The sequence below is a fragment of the Malania oleifera genome, chromosome 7 (genome assembly GCF_029873635.1).
Source record: "Malania oleifera isolate guangnan ecotype guangnan chromosome 7, ASM2987363v1, whole genome shotgun sequence".
In the NCBI taxonomy this organism is placed as follows: Eukaryota; Viridiplantae; Streptophyta; class Magnoliopsida; order Santalales; family Ximeniaceae; genus Malania; species Malania oleifera.
Window position 1 is genome coordinate 43,579,609 of NC_080423.1, and position 17,814 is coordinate 43,597,422.

Genomic DNA, 17,814 nt, shown 5'->3' on the forward strand with positions numbered 1-17,814 from the left:
CCCATCATAGTTCACTGAACACTTCAACTTAGCTAGTTCCCTTTGACCCTTCTTCACCTTTGATTTTCCCTCATCAAACCTAGCTTCATTTCCTCCTTGATTAGACAACTTAAGGCCCAATTCATCCAACCGAGTTTCAATGTCTTTCCCATAGATTTCTTGGACTGGAGTAGGCAGGATTCCATCCTTAACCTTGTGATCAACTTTAGTAATCTCATTATCAAAAATATTTATTCCCTCTAAGCCTTCTAAAGAGGAGGCGGCACATAAGATGAATCCTCGAGGCAATCAGTAGAAAATCAAGAGGAATATCCATATTGATCCCAGAAATGATCCAAAAGTAAACCTATTTCGAATTCAAAATCACTACTCTCGTCACTATCCTCATCTAAAACATCTCCCCATCTCTTACTATCCTTGCACCATTTGTCCCCCTCACCAATTGGCTCCTCTGTTATATTTAGAACACCTTTGGAATCTCTCTAATAATTTTACGTGTTTTCTCACCTGACAAAGTCGCATATTGCCAGTAAGTTTCCTCCCATCAACACCAGTTTGCACTTCCTTACGACAGGCGTAAACCTTTCCTCTTCTCCAATTATTCGAGTTACTCACTTACCATCAAGATTTCCAACTGACCCAAACAAGAAGTCCTGGTTTTCAAACTCCCAAGAATTAAGCTTTCTTAGAACGAGAATCCCCACTTTCATCCCTGAAACATCCCCTGTTATCATTCTTCTCCTTCCGAGGAGAGGCATCTTGACTTCCTAGTTCCATCACCTGCTCTTTGCTGTTACCGAAAGATCCTCCTGATGACCACCAAGGATGTTGTTCAAAGAGGAGCACAACTTAGGATCTTTCTTATCATCCTCTACCTCTTTCAAAGATGAACACAGATCATCTTGCTTCTGCTCTGAAAAACTCCGTAGCCTCCCCAGACCTGGGCTGAAGGACTTCCTTTTGGTTAGGGACCTGTAATAATTTACGGGCCTGCTCATTCAATTGACCTGTCTGCATCTTATCACAGCCCAAGCCCCGTGATAAAAGAAAAGATTGCCCTTGGGCCTCCTTAACCAGCAAACCCAGCAAAGAGTTTAAAAGAGATTTATTACTTCCTAACAGCCGGCCAAAGTCTATATTTATCGTCAAACCAGGCCCAGCCCACCGTCAATTGATCGTGCAAAGCTCACGGAATGAACTTCTCTTGCATTCTCCCCCTGCAGCCAGCACACACCACCTCCTGCACACTCTTAGGGATTGAATGACTCCATCATCACTTGTGCTGCCTGAAACAATCTGACTCCATGAACGATTATCATTCTTCTTGTTATCTGCTGCATTAGATTCAAGCTCCCCAAAGCAGCAACAAAAGCATCTTCCGAATTCTGGAACAGAAATGAATACCTTTTAACCCTCCATCCATGCTCTATTCCCATAAACTTCCCAGCGCCCCTAGTCGCATGAATCCCCATCCAGTAATCGACATATCCCATTCAGACTCTTCGAAAACACTTGCACAACCTACCAACAGGAGATAAGAATCCCAGAGAAAATCATGAAGCCACAGCTGAAGAGAGACATACCCACCGATGGCATTTATAGTTCTTCTCAAGGACAAACAGAGCTCCAACCTTCCCTATCTTATCCAATCTCAGATTCGATAGACTTCCCTTCAATCTGTATTGAACAAACTGCCACCATCAGTTCATACTAGCAACATGGTTTCAAGCAAAAGAAAGATGTGCGAAGAGAGTTTTTCGCAAGAGAACAAAACCATCGCGCCCATATGAATGGGACCCTTGCTTAATATAATTTGAGCAAACACCAAGGAGGAAAAAAGGAAATGCAGAAGGCAGCAGCAGCAACGTTTCTAATGTTAAACTACCCTATCATCATACATGGCCCCATTAGATCCTGCTGACCTTGAGCATGGAAACTCTACAACTCATTAAAAACAGCAGGCCCATTTAAACCTACTTTTTATGCTACCGCATGCTTTCTGGACATGTTGCTTAATTGCAAAATAAGAAACTAAAATATCCTGATGCAGTACAGCACCATAGACAAGTGAAAATATAGTGTCAAAGATTCAGCATTTAAAATGCCAAATCAGCAACCACTTCACATGATAAATAAAAGGTGAAAATGCTGCTATAAAAACATAAAATTTTAGTAGTTGAATTCCCGATACACAAAATTAACCCAAAATCACAAACTGAAAAATGGAAGAGCTGCCTGCTAGAATGCTAATAGCAACAGAAATTCTAATCAGTACCTCTTCTCGAGAAATGTCTTGGCATTTGATACATTTTTTCCCATTGCTGAGGCCTTCCATGAAAAATACGAACCTGAGGGGTCCACCTAGAGGTATTTACCCCAAAAAAATAACACATTAAAAGCTCATACAGATCCCTAAATAGACTACATAATGAAAATATGACATTAACTACATAGAATCCCATGCCAATTTCACATTTCTTGCAATCCAGGGTGTGCTTAAGCAAGAAATTTGAAAACAACAGGGCGTTATTTAACAAAAATGACAAATGATTTTTTGAGGGATTTTGGCCGTCCATATTCTGCACATTAAAAGGCAACAACCCATAGAATAGAACAAGATTTAAAGCCACACATCCCTATCCTTCACAAGAAAGAGTCCTAGAGTGGTGGAATGGCTGTCAAATTATGGGAAACAGCACCATAAACATTAAAGAAATCTACAGTTCCCTGTAAAGGTAGGACAATAATGAAGAATTTCAGCAAGCATCTGACTGCATGGTTAAGTTCATTCATGCAAGCAATCCAAAATATCACACCCAGAACGCAAGGCACTAATGCCGCAATGGGGATCTAGGAAGCACATGATGTACATAAGTCAGCATGTGCAGTGTCACCAGTTGCCACTGGGTCAAGGCTCACACCCTCATTCAGGCAATCTTTATTCCTTCAAAAAATCATATTAGTGATGCAAAGAATGAAGACAGTTCAGTAGAAAATGAAAACAGAGAAAGCATGACTCAAATTAATTGCTTCTAAATGATGTTCAGACACATAACAAGCATGTTAAACCAAATTTTTCATGGGGTTTATAGACTTTATTTGGCAATTAAAAGACTACTGCTCGTGGGATTTATTGACTTTATTTGGCAATTAAAAAACTACCACCCATTGCTTGTCAATCTAAAGTGAAGAAAAATGAAGCGCAATGAACAACAGAATAACCTTTTATTCTATAAAATGCATTTAAATACCAGTTTGTTAACAGGTGAGAGAGAAAAACCTATTCTCAGCATGGCAACTGATGGGTCAATTTGGATTGGAGCATTGGACTATGTTAAAGCATGGAAAGTATAGGTTTTACATCAAGATATTTACAACTAACATCTAAGCTCGAAGCTATTACACCTGACTCACGCCTACCACATGGGGAATCAAATGGCAAATGGTTAATGCAAACAATGGTCATATTCACTTTGCCATCTTCTAACAGGACTCCTACTTTGTTGTATTAGCTAAATATATTTCACATGACAAGTGGTGCCACCTTAAATCATTCAGTTCTTTTTCTTCCGTAACTCAAAGGGCTTCTATTGCCATAACAACAACAACAATAATAATAACTAATGAGAAGTTTGTTCCTAAAGAATTAGGCTTGGATCAACCAAGCCAAGGAGCAAACACAGTCAGAAAGTATGCAGGTTCAAGTCACTTACATCTAAACTAAAAGTGGCCACACAACATGGCAAAAATTTGCAAAGAGAACTAGTGCAATATTAAATTATAATACCAATGCAAATTTCATTTAAAAATGAGTTGAATACAAATCTAGGGAAGGAAATACCTGATACAATTGTGGACCATTGTCATCAAACCCAGCAACTAGCAGAGATACCCCAAAAGGCCTTACACCACTGCCAGGACATCAAGAAAATTTAGAAAAAGAAAATTGAAAATATTGAACTTCACAAAAAAGCAGATCATAGTCCAGATATGCTTCTGTTGTTCATGACACAAATTGATCTAAGTTCAAACCAAGTTCTAACAATAACCAAAAGATAACGCTGCCTTGAGAAAAATATTGAGTGGTGTCATTCCTCATTGAGTTATTTTAATAATTAGGCAGGGCTACACTTCCCATTTTATCCTTAAAGGTAGCAGGGCTACAAAATCTCACAGAGGCTCAGGTGTAAGCATGAGTTTTATGCTGACAATATAACTAACAAAACTTTCCTACATCATCCCACCTTTGATTGGCGAAGAAAATGATAAGACACTAAACAGGGCACTGAGAGTTTGTGGTGGTGCCAGTCGAGGACAACATGAAGAAATGTAATCTATGGTAGTTTGATGAATCTAGCTGGGAGGGAATACTTGTACAAAAAGAGGAAAGTTGTTATCTTAGTGCCTCTCATTATGTTAGTATGGAGGGAAAGAAAAAGAAGGGTGTTCAAGGGAGAGGAAGAGTCCATGCTAAGACATTAATAATAGATTATTGAAATTTGAAAATGTTACATGGTGTTAATATCCAGTCCCAGTAAGAGACAGTTGCAAATGATTTTTGTACATGGGTTGACACCCCCTTGGTTTTTCCTTATTTACTGATCAAGAGAAACAAATAATAGTCTGAACGAAAAGAAACATAGGCTAATGAATTTTTGAATTCCATGGAGTCATCTGTATATTTCTTCACAAATCAAAAAATGATAAAAAAGGTTTAATTATATATTTTGTATGAAATATGATGATTACCCAGACTGAGTGAACTCCTGCATAACAGCTGCAGTTTCCCTCACAAGTTGAGTCACAGGGATTAATTCCTATAATCATGGCATTTGAACATTAAGTTAATATCTCAGCAATATAAGGGAGCATGTAAATAATGAAGTTAGAGATGCACAATAAGATAATTCCTATCTTTCATATCTTCAAATATGTTGATCCACTTAAAAAATAAAATAAAATGAGCAAAAAGAACTAGAATAAAAAATAATTAAAAAAAAAAAGAGGAACAAAACTAATTGCATGCAGGCCATGCAAAACCATCATAACTTCAATCATTTTTTTTATCAGCAAAGATAAATTATATAAAATGAGGCATCAAGGGGATGACATCCAAGTGCCCAAGTACAAAGAAACAACAAGCTGGAGAAATTATATAAAATGTTCATGAATGCATAACCAACATCCACACAATTTCGATGTATTTGTTAAGCCAGAGAAATTGGTCAGTCGTGAAAAACAATAAAACTTCTAAACTAAATAGCATATATGTTTTGAGGGAATAGACCACAAGGCTGTATTCACTTTGCAGGCTAAGGATCAATAAGACTGGACTATAGACTGAGTGCTGGAATGAATTGGCTATAAGAACCATCCTATCCTACATCTGGTGTCCAATCTATACAGTGACAGGATAAACACAAGAAAAGTTTTCGTTTTCTTTTTTTTTCTTTTTGGTTTTTATACCCACAAGATTCCTATGTCTGACCTGGCCAAACATCAGCTATAAAGAGCTTACCTAAGCCTAGCCACCCTAGGCCTGCGAGGCATTTGGTACTGCTGACCAGATAGGGTAGGATAGGCAAAGTAAGAAAGGTTTGGGATAAGCACAGAATAGCTTCGGTGCTAAGCTATCTCATGGTATGGGATGAGGTTCTCTCTCTAAAAAACTATGCTTCAATGCCCCTACCTCAAAAGCCTCTCTTATTCAAAACCAAATTGGCCAATATGGTTCATTACAGTACCATAACAGCCATTATGGACTGCTACAGGGCCTCAATAAGCTGTTACATCATCTGGCTGTTAATGACTAAAACAGATTTTTGAGTCCCTCTTTTTGCATTCTTTTTTTTCACTCTTTCCCATTTACTAAAGCTTAGAAACTCAATTTGAAGTTGGTTTTATAGTAGTTAGTAATTTTTTTAAAAAATCATTTTTTGGAATTATCTTCTTTGACATTCAGTATTTATTTCTTAATAACTAGAATTCAAATAAGGCTAACATTTTCTATCATCAAATTATATATTTGCATATTTTAAGTTCTTATAATTGTATATTTTTATGTTTTTCTTCACCTAATTTGGAGACAAATGTACATCATATTGCTATGCAAATCTGTACTTGTTTCATATATGAACTTTATATACATTTCTTTATGTTCATGATTTCTTGGCTTGAACTCCTCATATAATCAATAAATTTGTGAAAAGTAGCAAATGCATGCTTCTTCTCGCAATAGCAACAAAAGCAACCAAGATGACATCCAATACTTGCAGTCTATGTTATATACTCGTTGTATATGTTATATTTCAATTGATTAAATTTTACTAAAAATCCTTTAAAGCATTTGTACATAGGAGTATGGGATCAGAACATGTGAATCTATATGCTTCTAGCAAGTTTGCCAATGAAAAAAAAAAATTGAATTCTGGGTAGGAAACCCATTATGTACAACCGCAATGGCCGTGACCATTACACAGGGCCCAAAATTGAAATTCCACTCTTAATAAATCTTCTATTCATTGAAAATAATGACTACTACAAAAAAGTAAGAAAACATTTTATCAAAATTGAAATTTGATACTAGATACAACATTTTATAAGTCATTTGCATACCATAATCCAGTTTATCAAAGTTTAACCTAGATATTAGCTACAGCATTTTATAAGTGGTTTGCCTACAGCAATCCTATTTACTGCAATACTTTATAAGTGGTTTGCATATCACGATCTGAATTTATCAAAATTGAACTTAAATATTAGCTACAACATTTTATAAGTGATCCGCATAACACAATCCAACTTTTGAACTCGGATCGTGGCACACAAGCCACTTATTTGGGTCAATTAGTCCATACACTATGCTTGATCGCAGTATGTTTTGAGTTAAAATATATAACCCTCTTCTCTGTGCCCAAATTCATCCATCATTGCAGCAGCAAAAAGCCCTCTTTTCTCTCCCCATCACAGGCTTCATGGCAGCAGGAAGCCCTCTTCTCTCTCATCAAAGGCTCCACAGCAGCATGAAGCCCCTTTCTCTCTTTCGTCACAGGCTTCACAACCACAGGAAGCTCTTTTCTTTGTCTCCCAGACAGGCTTAATTGCAGCAATGAATATTTTCGCATGATTTTCGAATTTTTTGATTACTTTCGTACCATTTTTCATTTGTAAACGGTTAAAAATCTGGGTTGCCACTTTTTGGGATTTGGGTCTCTACGCCCATCGATTCGAGACGCTATTTACCCACAAATCAGCACATGCAATCTGGATCGTGGCTCTAGGGAAGGCAGCAACCCAGGTAACCATGAATCAAACAGATTGAGAGAATTATTGACCCCCAGTTAACAGATCGCATCCGCTCTCTGACTATAGCAGCCAGCATAATTTTCTCCATCAACTTATAATAAATTCTGGTAAGTATAATCTTTTTTTCGAAGGACTCAGCTGCAGATACATGATTTTGTCAAATAACCATAGCGTTAACTTTTTTAAATAAAATTTCTAAGAATTAAACAGATTTGGAGAATTATAAATTTAAAAATAAAAATAAAAAAGGAAGAAGAAGAGAAGAAGAAGAAGAAGAAGAAGAAGAAGAAGAAGAAGCTAGCTCTCTCATTCTCTCAAATTGCATTTTTTTCAACATTTTCTCCACTGAGAACCTATCCTGGATTACTGCCTATCCCATCCTATCCAGTCCATGAACAAAGACACCATAAAGTATTTTACTTCAAATCCAATCAGTTGGGGCACTGGATCAACTATGATGATGATAATGATTTTACAAAGCTTGTTACAGGAAATTATAACAAGCATTTCACCACCAATTAAATTAGTGAATGAAAAATTACAATGTAAATGTTATGCGAGATGAGGAGCTAAGGAAGAGAAGTTGTCAAAAGGAAATTGATACCTTGTATAATCTGTGATATTGTTCTGCTTGCTTCCTACTTTTTCGAACCAAAACTCGAGAATCAGGACCCATCCCACTGCAGAATACAAGGCAACGGCAAATAAAATGTGTTCAGAATGAAAAGATGGCAGAATAACATAAAAATATTCAAAAATACATAACCCACATGGCAGGATCAAGTTAATTTTAAGCCAAACTCCATAAAATCATTAACATAAAATTTAAAAAAACAACATCATAACGTAAAAAATGACATGATGACTGCAGGAATGCGGTAAAGAAAGGAGGGGACAAAACAAAAATTCATGAAGTTATTGCTCCTCATACTTCTACATAAAAAGGGACTGAAACCCGCATTGTCAAGCATTAGTTTACCCTCCTTACTCCAAATATTGGCAATGGATTAAGATTAGCCATCCAATAGACCCATGCTTGAAACTAGTAGGTCAAAATCAAAATTTTCATTTAGCAAAACATCAGTTTTACATTTTTTTAGGACATTTCAAAGGAAAGAAACAAAAAATAGTTCAGTACAAGTAAAGCCAGTCTGCACACTGCATACGCTTGAATTTAATAGGTTAAAAACAGAAAAATCAATTAGTAACACATCAGTTTTAAATTTTTTTAGGACAGGGATCAAAGGAGAGAAACAAACAATCGTTCAATACAAATTAAGTCATTCTGCACCCTCAGAAAGTCAGAATAAACAATTTGTATGACTTTAGGTGCATATTTTACTTGTACAACTTAAATGCATAAAAATAAGATAATAACCAGAACCTACTCGCCTCCCTCCCTTAACAAAGAAAAGAGAATGGATAATGATCCCAGGAAGTCCTATGGGGTAAGCGTTTGGAAGTCACTCAGGAAAGGGTGGAGGATTTTTTTGACTCTCATCCGCATCCAGCTTTTGGCATGACAGTTGGTGCAGCTCATCTCCTCTAAGTTCTCAATTTCCAGCAATTTTTAGTCTTGCTCACAACAAAGATGCCTTGGTATGTATACGGATCACTCCCTTTAATGGGGCAGGTTGGAACACCCTCCTTTGTTAGAAATACCCATGTTGGTAGGCTATCTTTCCAAATGCACCCAATTGGACCAATAAGAATGTGCCCCTATGGAAGCCCAATGAAAATGGCTACTTCACAGTCAGCTCCTTCTACAAACAGCCTGACAGCCCCCTCTAAGGGAAGAACCGATTTCCATAATTCCATTGGAAAGCCAGTTGGAAAATTCTTGGGCCGCCCAAAGTTGCTTTTTTTTTTGCTTGGGAGGCAATTTTGGGAGGAATCTCACTCTCAATAACCTTCAGAAAGGGGGTTTGCTAAATACAATGTTGAAACTTTGGACCACTTGCTCCACTGCCCCTAGACCAGAAATTTTTTGGAATCTGGCCACTGCTCTTCGGGACAGCAACAGCCACTGCTGAATCTGTGGGAAAGGAAATCTAGACTTGGAAGAATATTTCTACGAATGGAGAAAGGAAAAAGCCCTGTCTTTGACTCTAATTATTTTCTGGATTGCATGGAAAGAGAAATCCTAGAGCTTTGGAAGGAGCATCTACTTCTCCCAAGGTCCTTGAGGATAGATGGCTTAGCTTCTGTTTGGGAGCACTTAAAAGAAGTGCTTATGGCACTCATCACTTATTAAGTTCTTTTATAAAAAAAGGTGGTGTTTGGCCTGTCCTCTAACAAGTGCTTATTGCAAAAAATGCTTGTGCAGAACCACTTTTTTAATAACATTTTAAGTGAATTTTGAAAATCCATCACAGATTCACAGGTAGCTTTTTAGCCACTTAAAAGTCGCACTCTACATAGGCAGTGACATTTTTGTAAATAAGCTGAATTTCAGTGGCATTTTTTGTAATTTTAAGAACTTCTCCTCCCCCTCTCTCCCTCTCGCTAGGACCTGCTCTCTCCATCTCCCTCCGCTGCTCCACTATCGCCACCGCTGCCCCCGCCTCCTCCCTCCATTGCGCTGCGGCCTCTCCCTCACAGATCTTCTTCCCCACACTCTCTCTCCCTCGCAAATTGAAAAAATCCCTCCTCCTCCCCCTCCGCATGCCATTGACGATGCTATCATCATTGCTGCTGCCTCCTTGCTCTGCACTGTCGCCTCTCCATCACAGATCATGTGCTGAACACTCTCCACCTCATAGATCACAATGAGCCCTCCTCCTCCTCCCCCCGCCCACCCTTTGATCACCTCTCCTTCACAAATGGCCTCCACCTAATTGCCTCTTGTTCACAAATGGCTGTGACATGGCCCCACAAACTCCAATTTTTGAATGAAGAAGCAAGAGACATAATTTTAATTAATACTAAATTAAATTAAAAATGAAATTTTAGTTAACAGTACTATAAGTCTATAACATAAAAATTATTATGATAATCATATATGTTATAAATAGACATTAAAAACAATATTATTTTTAATTAAAAATAATAATCTTATATTATTAATTAAATTTTTAATTTGATGATAATTTAACCTTAGTTAATATTATAACATGAACTATTATGATATTAAATGTTATAAATACACATTAAAAACAAAATTTTTTATTCAAAAAATAATAATCTTATATTATTTCATTTAACAAAAATGATTTGAATGTTAATTAAGAATATTAACTAACATAATTACTACTTAAATTTTAAATTATAAAATATAATAATTTTAATTTAAAATGTTAATTAAAAATAATCATATATTATTTTATTATGTATTATAACATGTCAAATTTTTTGATAAGTAATAAGTTTATTGATATCAAAAATGAACACCAAGTACACAAGGAGTGTACATGGGGTAAACAAATCAAGAACAGAAATGGCAAGAATCTAGTAAATCAAAAACATAAGAAAATGATTGGTTTCGCAAAGCAGCCAACCAATCCATCAAAGTTGTAAAGAAAAATAGCTTCAGGTCCGAAATGGATCTTTCCTTATCTTCAAAACACCTACTATTTCTCTCCCTTCAAAGACACCACAATAAACAATGAGGAACTATCAACCAAATAAACCCATTTCAATAACGACCAAATCTGCCTTGCCAACATGCTAGAAGTCCCACTACAGATTGTGGCATAACCCAACTCACTCCAAACAAACCCAACATCATAACCCACAAGTCCATTGCAACCGGACAATGAATAAAAAGATGATCAACTATCTCATTATTACACTTGCACATGTAGCACCAATCCAATATCCAAACCTTTCGTTTGCGTAAATTGTCAATCATTAAGCATTTGCCTAAAGCAGCAGTCCAAATGAAAAAAGCTACTCTAGATGGAATTTGCTGTTTCCAAATACTTTTCCAAGGAAAACCACAATCTTTGGAGCCCATTAAAATACCATAATAACCTTTAACCAAGAAGCACTTCTCTCTATCAGATTTCCAGCACATCTTATCCTCACCAAACCACTTCACCGATGCACCATATATGGTATCCATAAAACCAGTCAAGACCTCTAATTCCAAAAGATGCATGCCCCTAAAGAAACTTACATCCCAAAAACAAGACTCCATTATCAAACTTCAAAAGCCCAGCCACGCTAGCTTCTTTATCTCGGCAAGAGACGTCTCACCACACCAATGGTCTTGCCAAAATTTCACCTTAAGACTCATTTCCAATATCATATAGAACGTGGCAAGAAAAGGAAGGCCATCCCCGACCAATATTTTTCCACAAACCAACACCATGTGGACCATTAACAGGCCTAGGACACCAACCACCCCATTCACAGCTGTATTTCACCTCTATCACTTGCCTCCAAAGAGCAGCCTTCTCCATCCCAAATCTCCATAACCACTTCCCCAGCAAAGCTTCATTAAACTGTCTTACCTTCCTTATCCCCAAACCACCCGAAGAAATAGGAGAGCAAACAATATCCCATTTAACCAAATGGAATTTTGGTTTATCACCAATGCCACCCCATAAAAAAGTCCTTTGAAGTTTCTCAATACGGTTAGCCACTGCAGGAATAGGAAATAAAGATAGAAAGTAAGTGGGTAAATTAGATAAAGTGCTTTTAATTAACGTTACTCTACCTCCCTTAGATAAGTACAAACGTTTCCACCCTGCTAACCTTCATATCTATCTTCTCCAAAATTGGGTTCCATATTGTATTATCCTTGAATTTGGCTCCCAAAGGAAGACCCAAATATTTCATTGGTAGATTACCTTGTTTACAGCCAAGGACGTGCAAGAATAAGTCAAAATTAAACACCGTACCAACAGGAACCAACTCTAACTTGCCCAAATTTATCTTTAAACCAGAGACCGCCTCAAACCACATAAGCATCACATGGAGAAACAAAATCTGATCCAGATCAGCGTCACAAAAAATTAGAGCATCCTCCGCAAAGAGAAGATGAGACACCACCAAAGCTCTTCCCTCTATACGCCCCACACCATAGCCTGACATGTGACCATCATGGACAGCTTTATCCAACATTCTCCCCAGGGCTTCCATAACCAAGACAAACAACAAAGGAGACAATGGGTCACCTTGTCTCAACCCCCTAGAGCTCTCAAAAAACCCACAAGGAATGCCATTTATCAGAATGGAGAAATGAACTGTAGATATACAAAAGAAAATCCACCGCCTCCATTTGGCAGAGGACCCACCCCGTTCTAGTAACTGCATAAGAAAACCCCAATTTACATGATCAAAAGCCTTCTCAACATCTAATTTGCAAAGTAGCCCTGGCACCCCAATTTTCAATCTACTATCAAGGCATTCATTAGCAATAAGTACAGGGTCAAGAATCTACCTGTTCCTCACAAAAGCATTCTGTGAAGTTGAAATTATATCTTCCATAACCGTGCGAAGTCTGGTGGCTAAGACCTTAGCAATTATATTTTAAAATCCCCCCCCCCCCCCCCCCCCCCCAAAACAAGACTTATAGGGTGAAAATCCTTTACTTCAATTGCTTCATTTTTTTTGGGAATGAGAGTGATGAAAGTAGTATTCATGCTTTTCTCAAACTGGCCTTTAGCAAAAAAATGATGGAACACGGCCATAAGATCAGGTTTGAGAATGCCCCAGCAAGCTTGGAAGAAAGCCATTGTAAATCCATCTAGTCCAAGCAATTTATCACCATTAAAATTTTGTATGACATCAAAAATTTCCGCCTCCTCAAATGGTCTATCTAGCCAATCTGCATTATCACCAAATATTCTTGGACATACTAAGACTTTTGGGAATGATCGACTAAATTGTTGCTCAAAGTATAATTTCATGAAAAATTGAGTGATGTAATCAGCAATCATACCTTGATCGGAAGACAAGGCACCATCAACCACCAGGCTCTCAATACCATTATTTCTTCTATTAGAATTTGCCATTCTATGGAAAAATTTGGTATTTGCATCCCCCTCCTTCAAATGTAGCACCCTAGACTTTTGCCTCCAACTAATCTCTTCTAAAAGAGTGAGCTTTTCAATATTGGTGCGAAGAGTAGCTTGTTCTAACTTTTCCTCAACTATTAAAGGATAAGTTTCCTCTCTAACATCCAAGTCATTCAATTTGTTCCAAAGTTGCTATATCTTAACAGTGACATTCCCAAATTCTGCCTCGTTCCACTTTTTTAAATCCAACTTCAATGCTACCAATTTCTTAGCTAGTATGAAACTAAGATTTCCTTGGAACGAATAGGAAGCCCACCACTCCTTCACTTTATCAACAAAGTTCTCCACCCTCAACCACATATTTTCAAAGCAAAAAGGAGTTCTACCTCTCCGATGACTCCCCCCCTCCAACCGAATTGGGTAATGATCATAAAGTATTTTGGACAGCCTTCTCTGTGAAAATTGAGTGAAGTGATCCGCCAAGAACGGAGAGAAAAGAAACCAATCTATTCTAGAAGCGGAGGAAGAATTGGACCAGGTGTAAAGGCCTCCTTCCATAGATATATCCATCAGCCCATGAAAAGAGATAAAATCTGAAAATTCATGCATAGCCTGAGTATAACTTAAAGCCCCTAATCTTTCTAATGGGAAGCGGATTATATTAAAATCACCTCCTAGGCACCATGGCGAATCCCACAAACTAATCAGCCCTATCAGCTCCTCCCACATTTTCCTACGCCTCGTGTTCAAATTTGGCCCATAAACACCTGTGAAAGCACACTCAAATTGATCGCCGGTATTTTTAAATTTGCATGAAACAAAAAAATACCCCATTGCTTCCTCCACCTTTTCCACTACCCTTCGGTCCCATATCAGGACAATACCTCCAGAAGCACCTTCTGAACCCAAGTACAACCAGTCTACATACGGACAACTCCATATACTTCAGACAATTCCTCTCGTAATCCATTCAAGTTTGGTCTCTTGCAAACATACAATATCAAGTTTCCATGTACGCAACAAATTACGAATCTAAAGCCTCTTCTCAACCTCATTCAATCCATTAGCATTCCATGAAAGTATCTTCAAGTATCTTCAGATTCATTTAGAAACAGAGAGAGCCCGCTCCCTATTAATACCACTGCGCCTAGATGAAGTAGAACCATAATTAATTGTACTGAATAAACCTTTCGCACTAGTTCTCTTCAAGTCACATGCATTTTTTTTCCAAAGTAGCCCTACGGTGCAATTCAGCCTTAACAGCCAGCAAAAAAGTGGTTACTTGATTTTCCAAACCTTGTAAGGACGTGCCCAGAAATTTGTCAAACCCTTTAAATCTTCTTTGGAACCACTCGGAATAAGGTACTTCCCTCACTAGACTCTCCACATCCACAACTTCCTGTCCTTCCATACTCAAAAGGTAAAGAATAGGCTAGTGGTTCCACTGCAAAAGGTGACAAACCCCTCTCGTTAGGTAGCACAGCAACCTATGTATCGTTGTCCGAGGCCCAATCCTCCACAAGTACATCATTCTTATCAAACTGAGCTGGTAACACCTCCAAAATATTTGCAGGCTTCAACGAAACCAAGGACAATTGGTTTTGCTCTTCCAAACTCTCTGTGACTTCACCACGTGGCAAAGAAATCTGAATTGGAACCGCAACTCTTCTTCCATCTCGCAGCTCAAGCACCCATTGCTAAGAATTTCCCCACTTCTTAAAAATATTGCCAAAATGTTCTTGAAGAATCAATAGGATGTCTTGCTGCAAGTTTTCCTCACCATCGGATGTGTTTACTGGCTCATCGGTGCCAAGGCACTCTTTATCGGCCTCATCATCGCCCAAGTGCTCCATATCGGTCTCGTCGAAGCCTAAGAGCTCAGTATCGGTCTCATTAGTGCCGATACTATCAGTCCCGGTGTCATCGAAAGATTTCATCAACTAGGCTAGCATCGACGCGCTTCGGTGATCAACTTCAAATTGCTTCAAATCGAGAACCACAACATCACCCCTTCTCACTGAACTCCCCAAGGCTGAAGATGACGATTCTGGATTCTGGGTCTTATTATTTTGAAGGGCTTGTGTTGGTTTGGGCCACCAAACTGAGATGGGCTTGGGATTAGGTATGGGCTTTGACTTGAAGGGGGCTTTGGGCTTAAAACTTTTATCGTTTTCCTTGATCTTCCTGAGCTTGAGTAACTTTGGACCATATTACCTCCTATTCTCCATCCGGCCCACTATGCAATCTGAGTCTTATATTCAAAGATACATAAGAGTTTGTGTTACCACTAACGTTCTCAGTAATTTCCACCAAAACATTAGCCTTTGATTTTGCTTGTTCCTTCCCAGTACCCAAATCACGTATATTGTGGCTATGATTTATCAATTTTAAATTTTGAGAATATGGCATTAATTGCTTTCCATTCTTGCCACCACCATCATCTCTCCGAACCCCCTCCACCGCTGCCAACAGAAAAGTTATGGAATTCTTCTCTATGAGTTTAAGTGCAGATCGGGATGTCTGTTTGCTGGCTAATGTTTGTTTGCTGGCTAACGTCTCAGGAGCAATGGCCTTCCGTAGATGAAATCCAAACCCTCCCCACCCACTGCCTAGTTTTCCTTCTGGCACCACAGAAATCCTTTCCGACAGCCATGTATAAGTTTCGAGATCATTAAAAAGCAACCATGTGCATTGGATCCCGACTGCAAAATAAATACTTTCTCACCATCTCTAAATGTTTGTGCAAAATTACCAGGAATTACATTGGACATTAGCTCCACCACAATAGCTAGCAAACTTTTTGCACTCTCTTTGCCAATGCAAACTGATCGGAGAGAGTATTGATTTCGCTCAAAAATGCATAACATGAAATAACAACCACCCTCCTCAACTGAGAATTCAAAAGTCTTGGATTCTACGAAAAAGAAAATAGAACCCCCCATTCTTGAGCATATATCAACCACTCTAAGTTAATCTTCAAACTTTCTCAAAAACTGCAGGAACCTTCGGGATTATCATCCTCCGTGAACATGGCATTCCCCAACCCATTTGTTAAATTAAGGAATGAACATACTTACCAACTGTATGCACTGCCACCACTCATTCACCTTAAATATAACAATACAAATTCATATACTCTCTTGTAATAAAAATGAGTTTTCAAACAACAGTTATTTGATTAAAACTTATAATGAACACTTATTTTTAGATACAATCAAACACTAATTTCCCAGTTCAGCACTTCTTCAATTCAGCACTTTTTTAGAAAAGCACTTTTCTGTAAGTGGTTCCAAACGGTTACTCTTTCAAGCTGGTTCAGTGATCGGTCGATGCTGGATCAGTTAAATTTTTCTCTTGGATACACTGTCACAATGTTGATCCATTTTTTTGTTCTTTATTTTCTTGTTTGCACACGGGTGGCACCCCTTTCATACAATTTTTAATGAAATTTCTCTTTGCAGATAAAAAATAAAAAACAAAAAATAAGGGCAAAAGACATTGACCTTCCCTAAGGTTTCAAAAATCCTAGAGGGGCCTTCCTTGAGGTTTCAAGAATTCCATAGACCTCCCTCGAGGTTTGCCAAAAAGACACAAACCTCCTTTTATATTTTGCAAAAAGAAAGACAAGCCTTTTGAGATGTTTAAGTGTCTCAAAAATCAAATATCAGTGGAGGTCTGTGGGATTTTTGAAACCTCAAGGGAGGTTTGTGGGATTTTTGAAACATCAAGAGAGGTCCATGGGATTTTTGAAACCTCACGGGAGGCCCATGTCTTTTTGTCAAACCTCAAGGGAGCTCAGTATCTTTTGCGCTAAAAATAAAAATAAATAACTAACTAAACCAGCAACCACAAGTTATAGGTGCTAGACAGGAAGGTGGGGAGAGGAACAAATTTGTATCAGCAATAGGAGGAGACTCCTCAGAAGAGACCAATAATATTCCAACAACATATTGCATAAAAAATTCAATGAATCATTTATTTTCTAGAAAGTGTCTCATTAGACTTAGAAGCTAATAAATACGAGCCAAACTATTTTGTCAACCATCCTAGGTTCTCTTCCTGTACACTCTCGGAAAGTTGTTCTATGCATCTTTTATATAAGAAAAGAAATTTTTGTTGGAGGAGGATATGCAAAGCAGAGGATGAGAAATCCATGTATCAATCAATGAATAAACAAACACAAAAGAACACAATAAAATTCATAAAATAATCAATGTAACAAAGATCACAAGTCCCACTGAATATGAGACAATGGAACTCCTGGAAAAGCAACTCCCAGTCATGCCCATAGAGCAACCTCTCCCAAAGCAAACACTTCGGCAGGGTTTTTGGACCCTGAAAATTCTCAAACTCCTCCCTAACCAAATGCCCAACACCAAAGCCATTAAAGCAGAACTCCACACAAAATAGATAAATAAATAAATAATATAGCATTTGGAAAACTCTTGCGCCAACCTAAGTTGCTCTTTTTGCTTGGAAGGCAACTTTGGGGAGGATTCTAACTTTCAAAAACTTCAGAGAAGGGGTCCAAACTGGGTCAATAAAT

At 38.0% G+C, this 17,814-nt stretch overlaps 1 protein-coding gene across 1 annotated transcript in view; it reads right to left on the reverse strand.

The window, feature by feature from the left end:
- The window catches only part of LOC131160614 (proteasome subunit alpha type-2), a 47,543-nt gene that overhangs the window by 16,939 nt on the left and 12,790 nt on the right, over positions 1-17,814 (reverse strand). Inside the window, exons 5-8 of the mRNA XM_058116450.1 lie at positions 7,910-7,985; positions 4,750-4,817; positions 3,842-3,911; positions 2,276-2,361 (exon numbers count right to left, since the gene is read on the reverse strand). Of these exons, the coding sequence (XP_057972433.1) occupies positions 2,276-2,361; positions 3,842-3,911; positions 4,750-4,817; positions 7,910-7,985 (300 nt within the window). The remainder of the gene's footprint in view (positions 1-2,275; positions 2,362-3,841; positions 3,912-4,749; positions 4,818-7,909; positions 7,986-17,814) is intronic.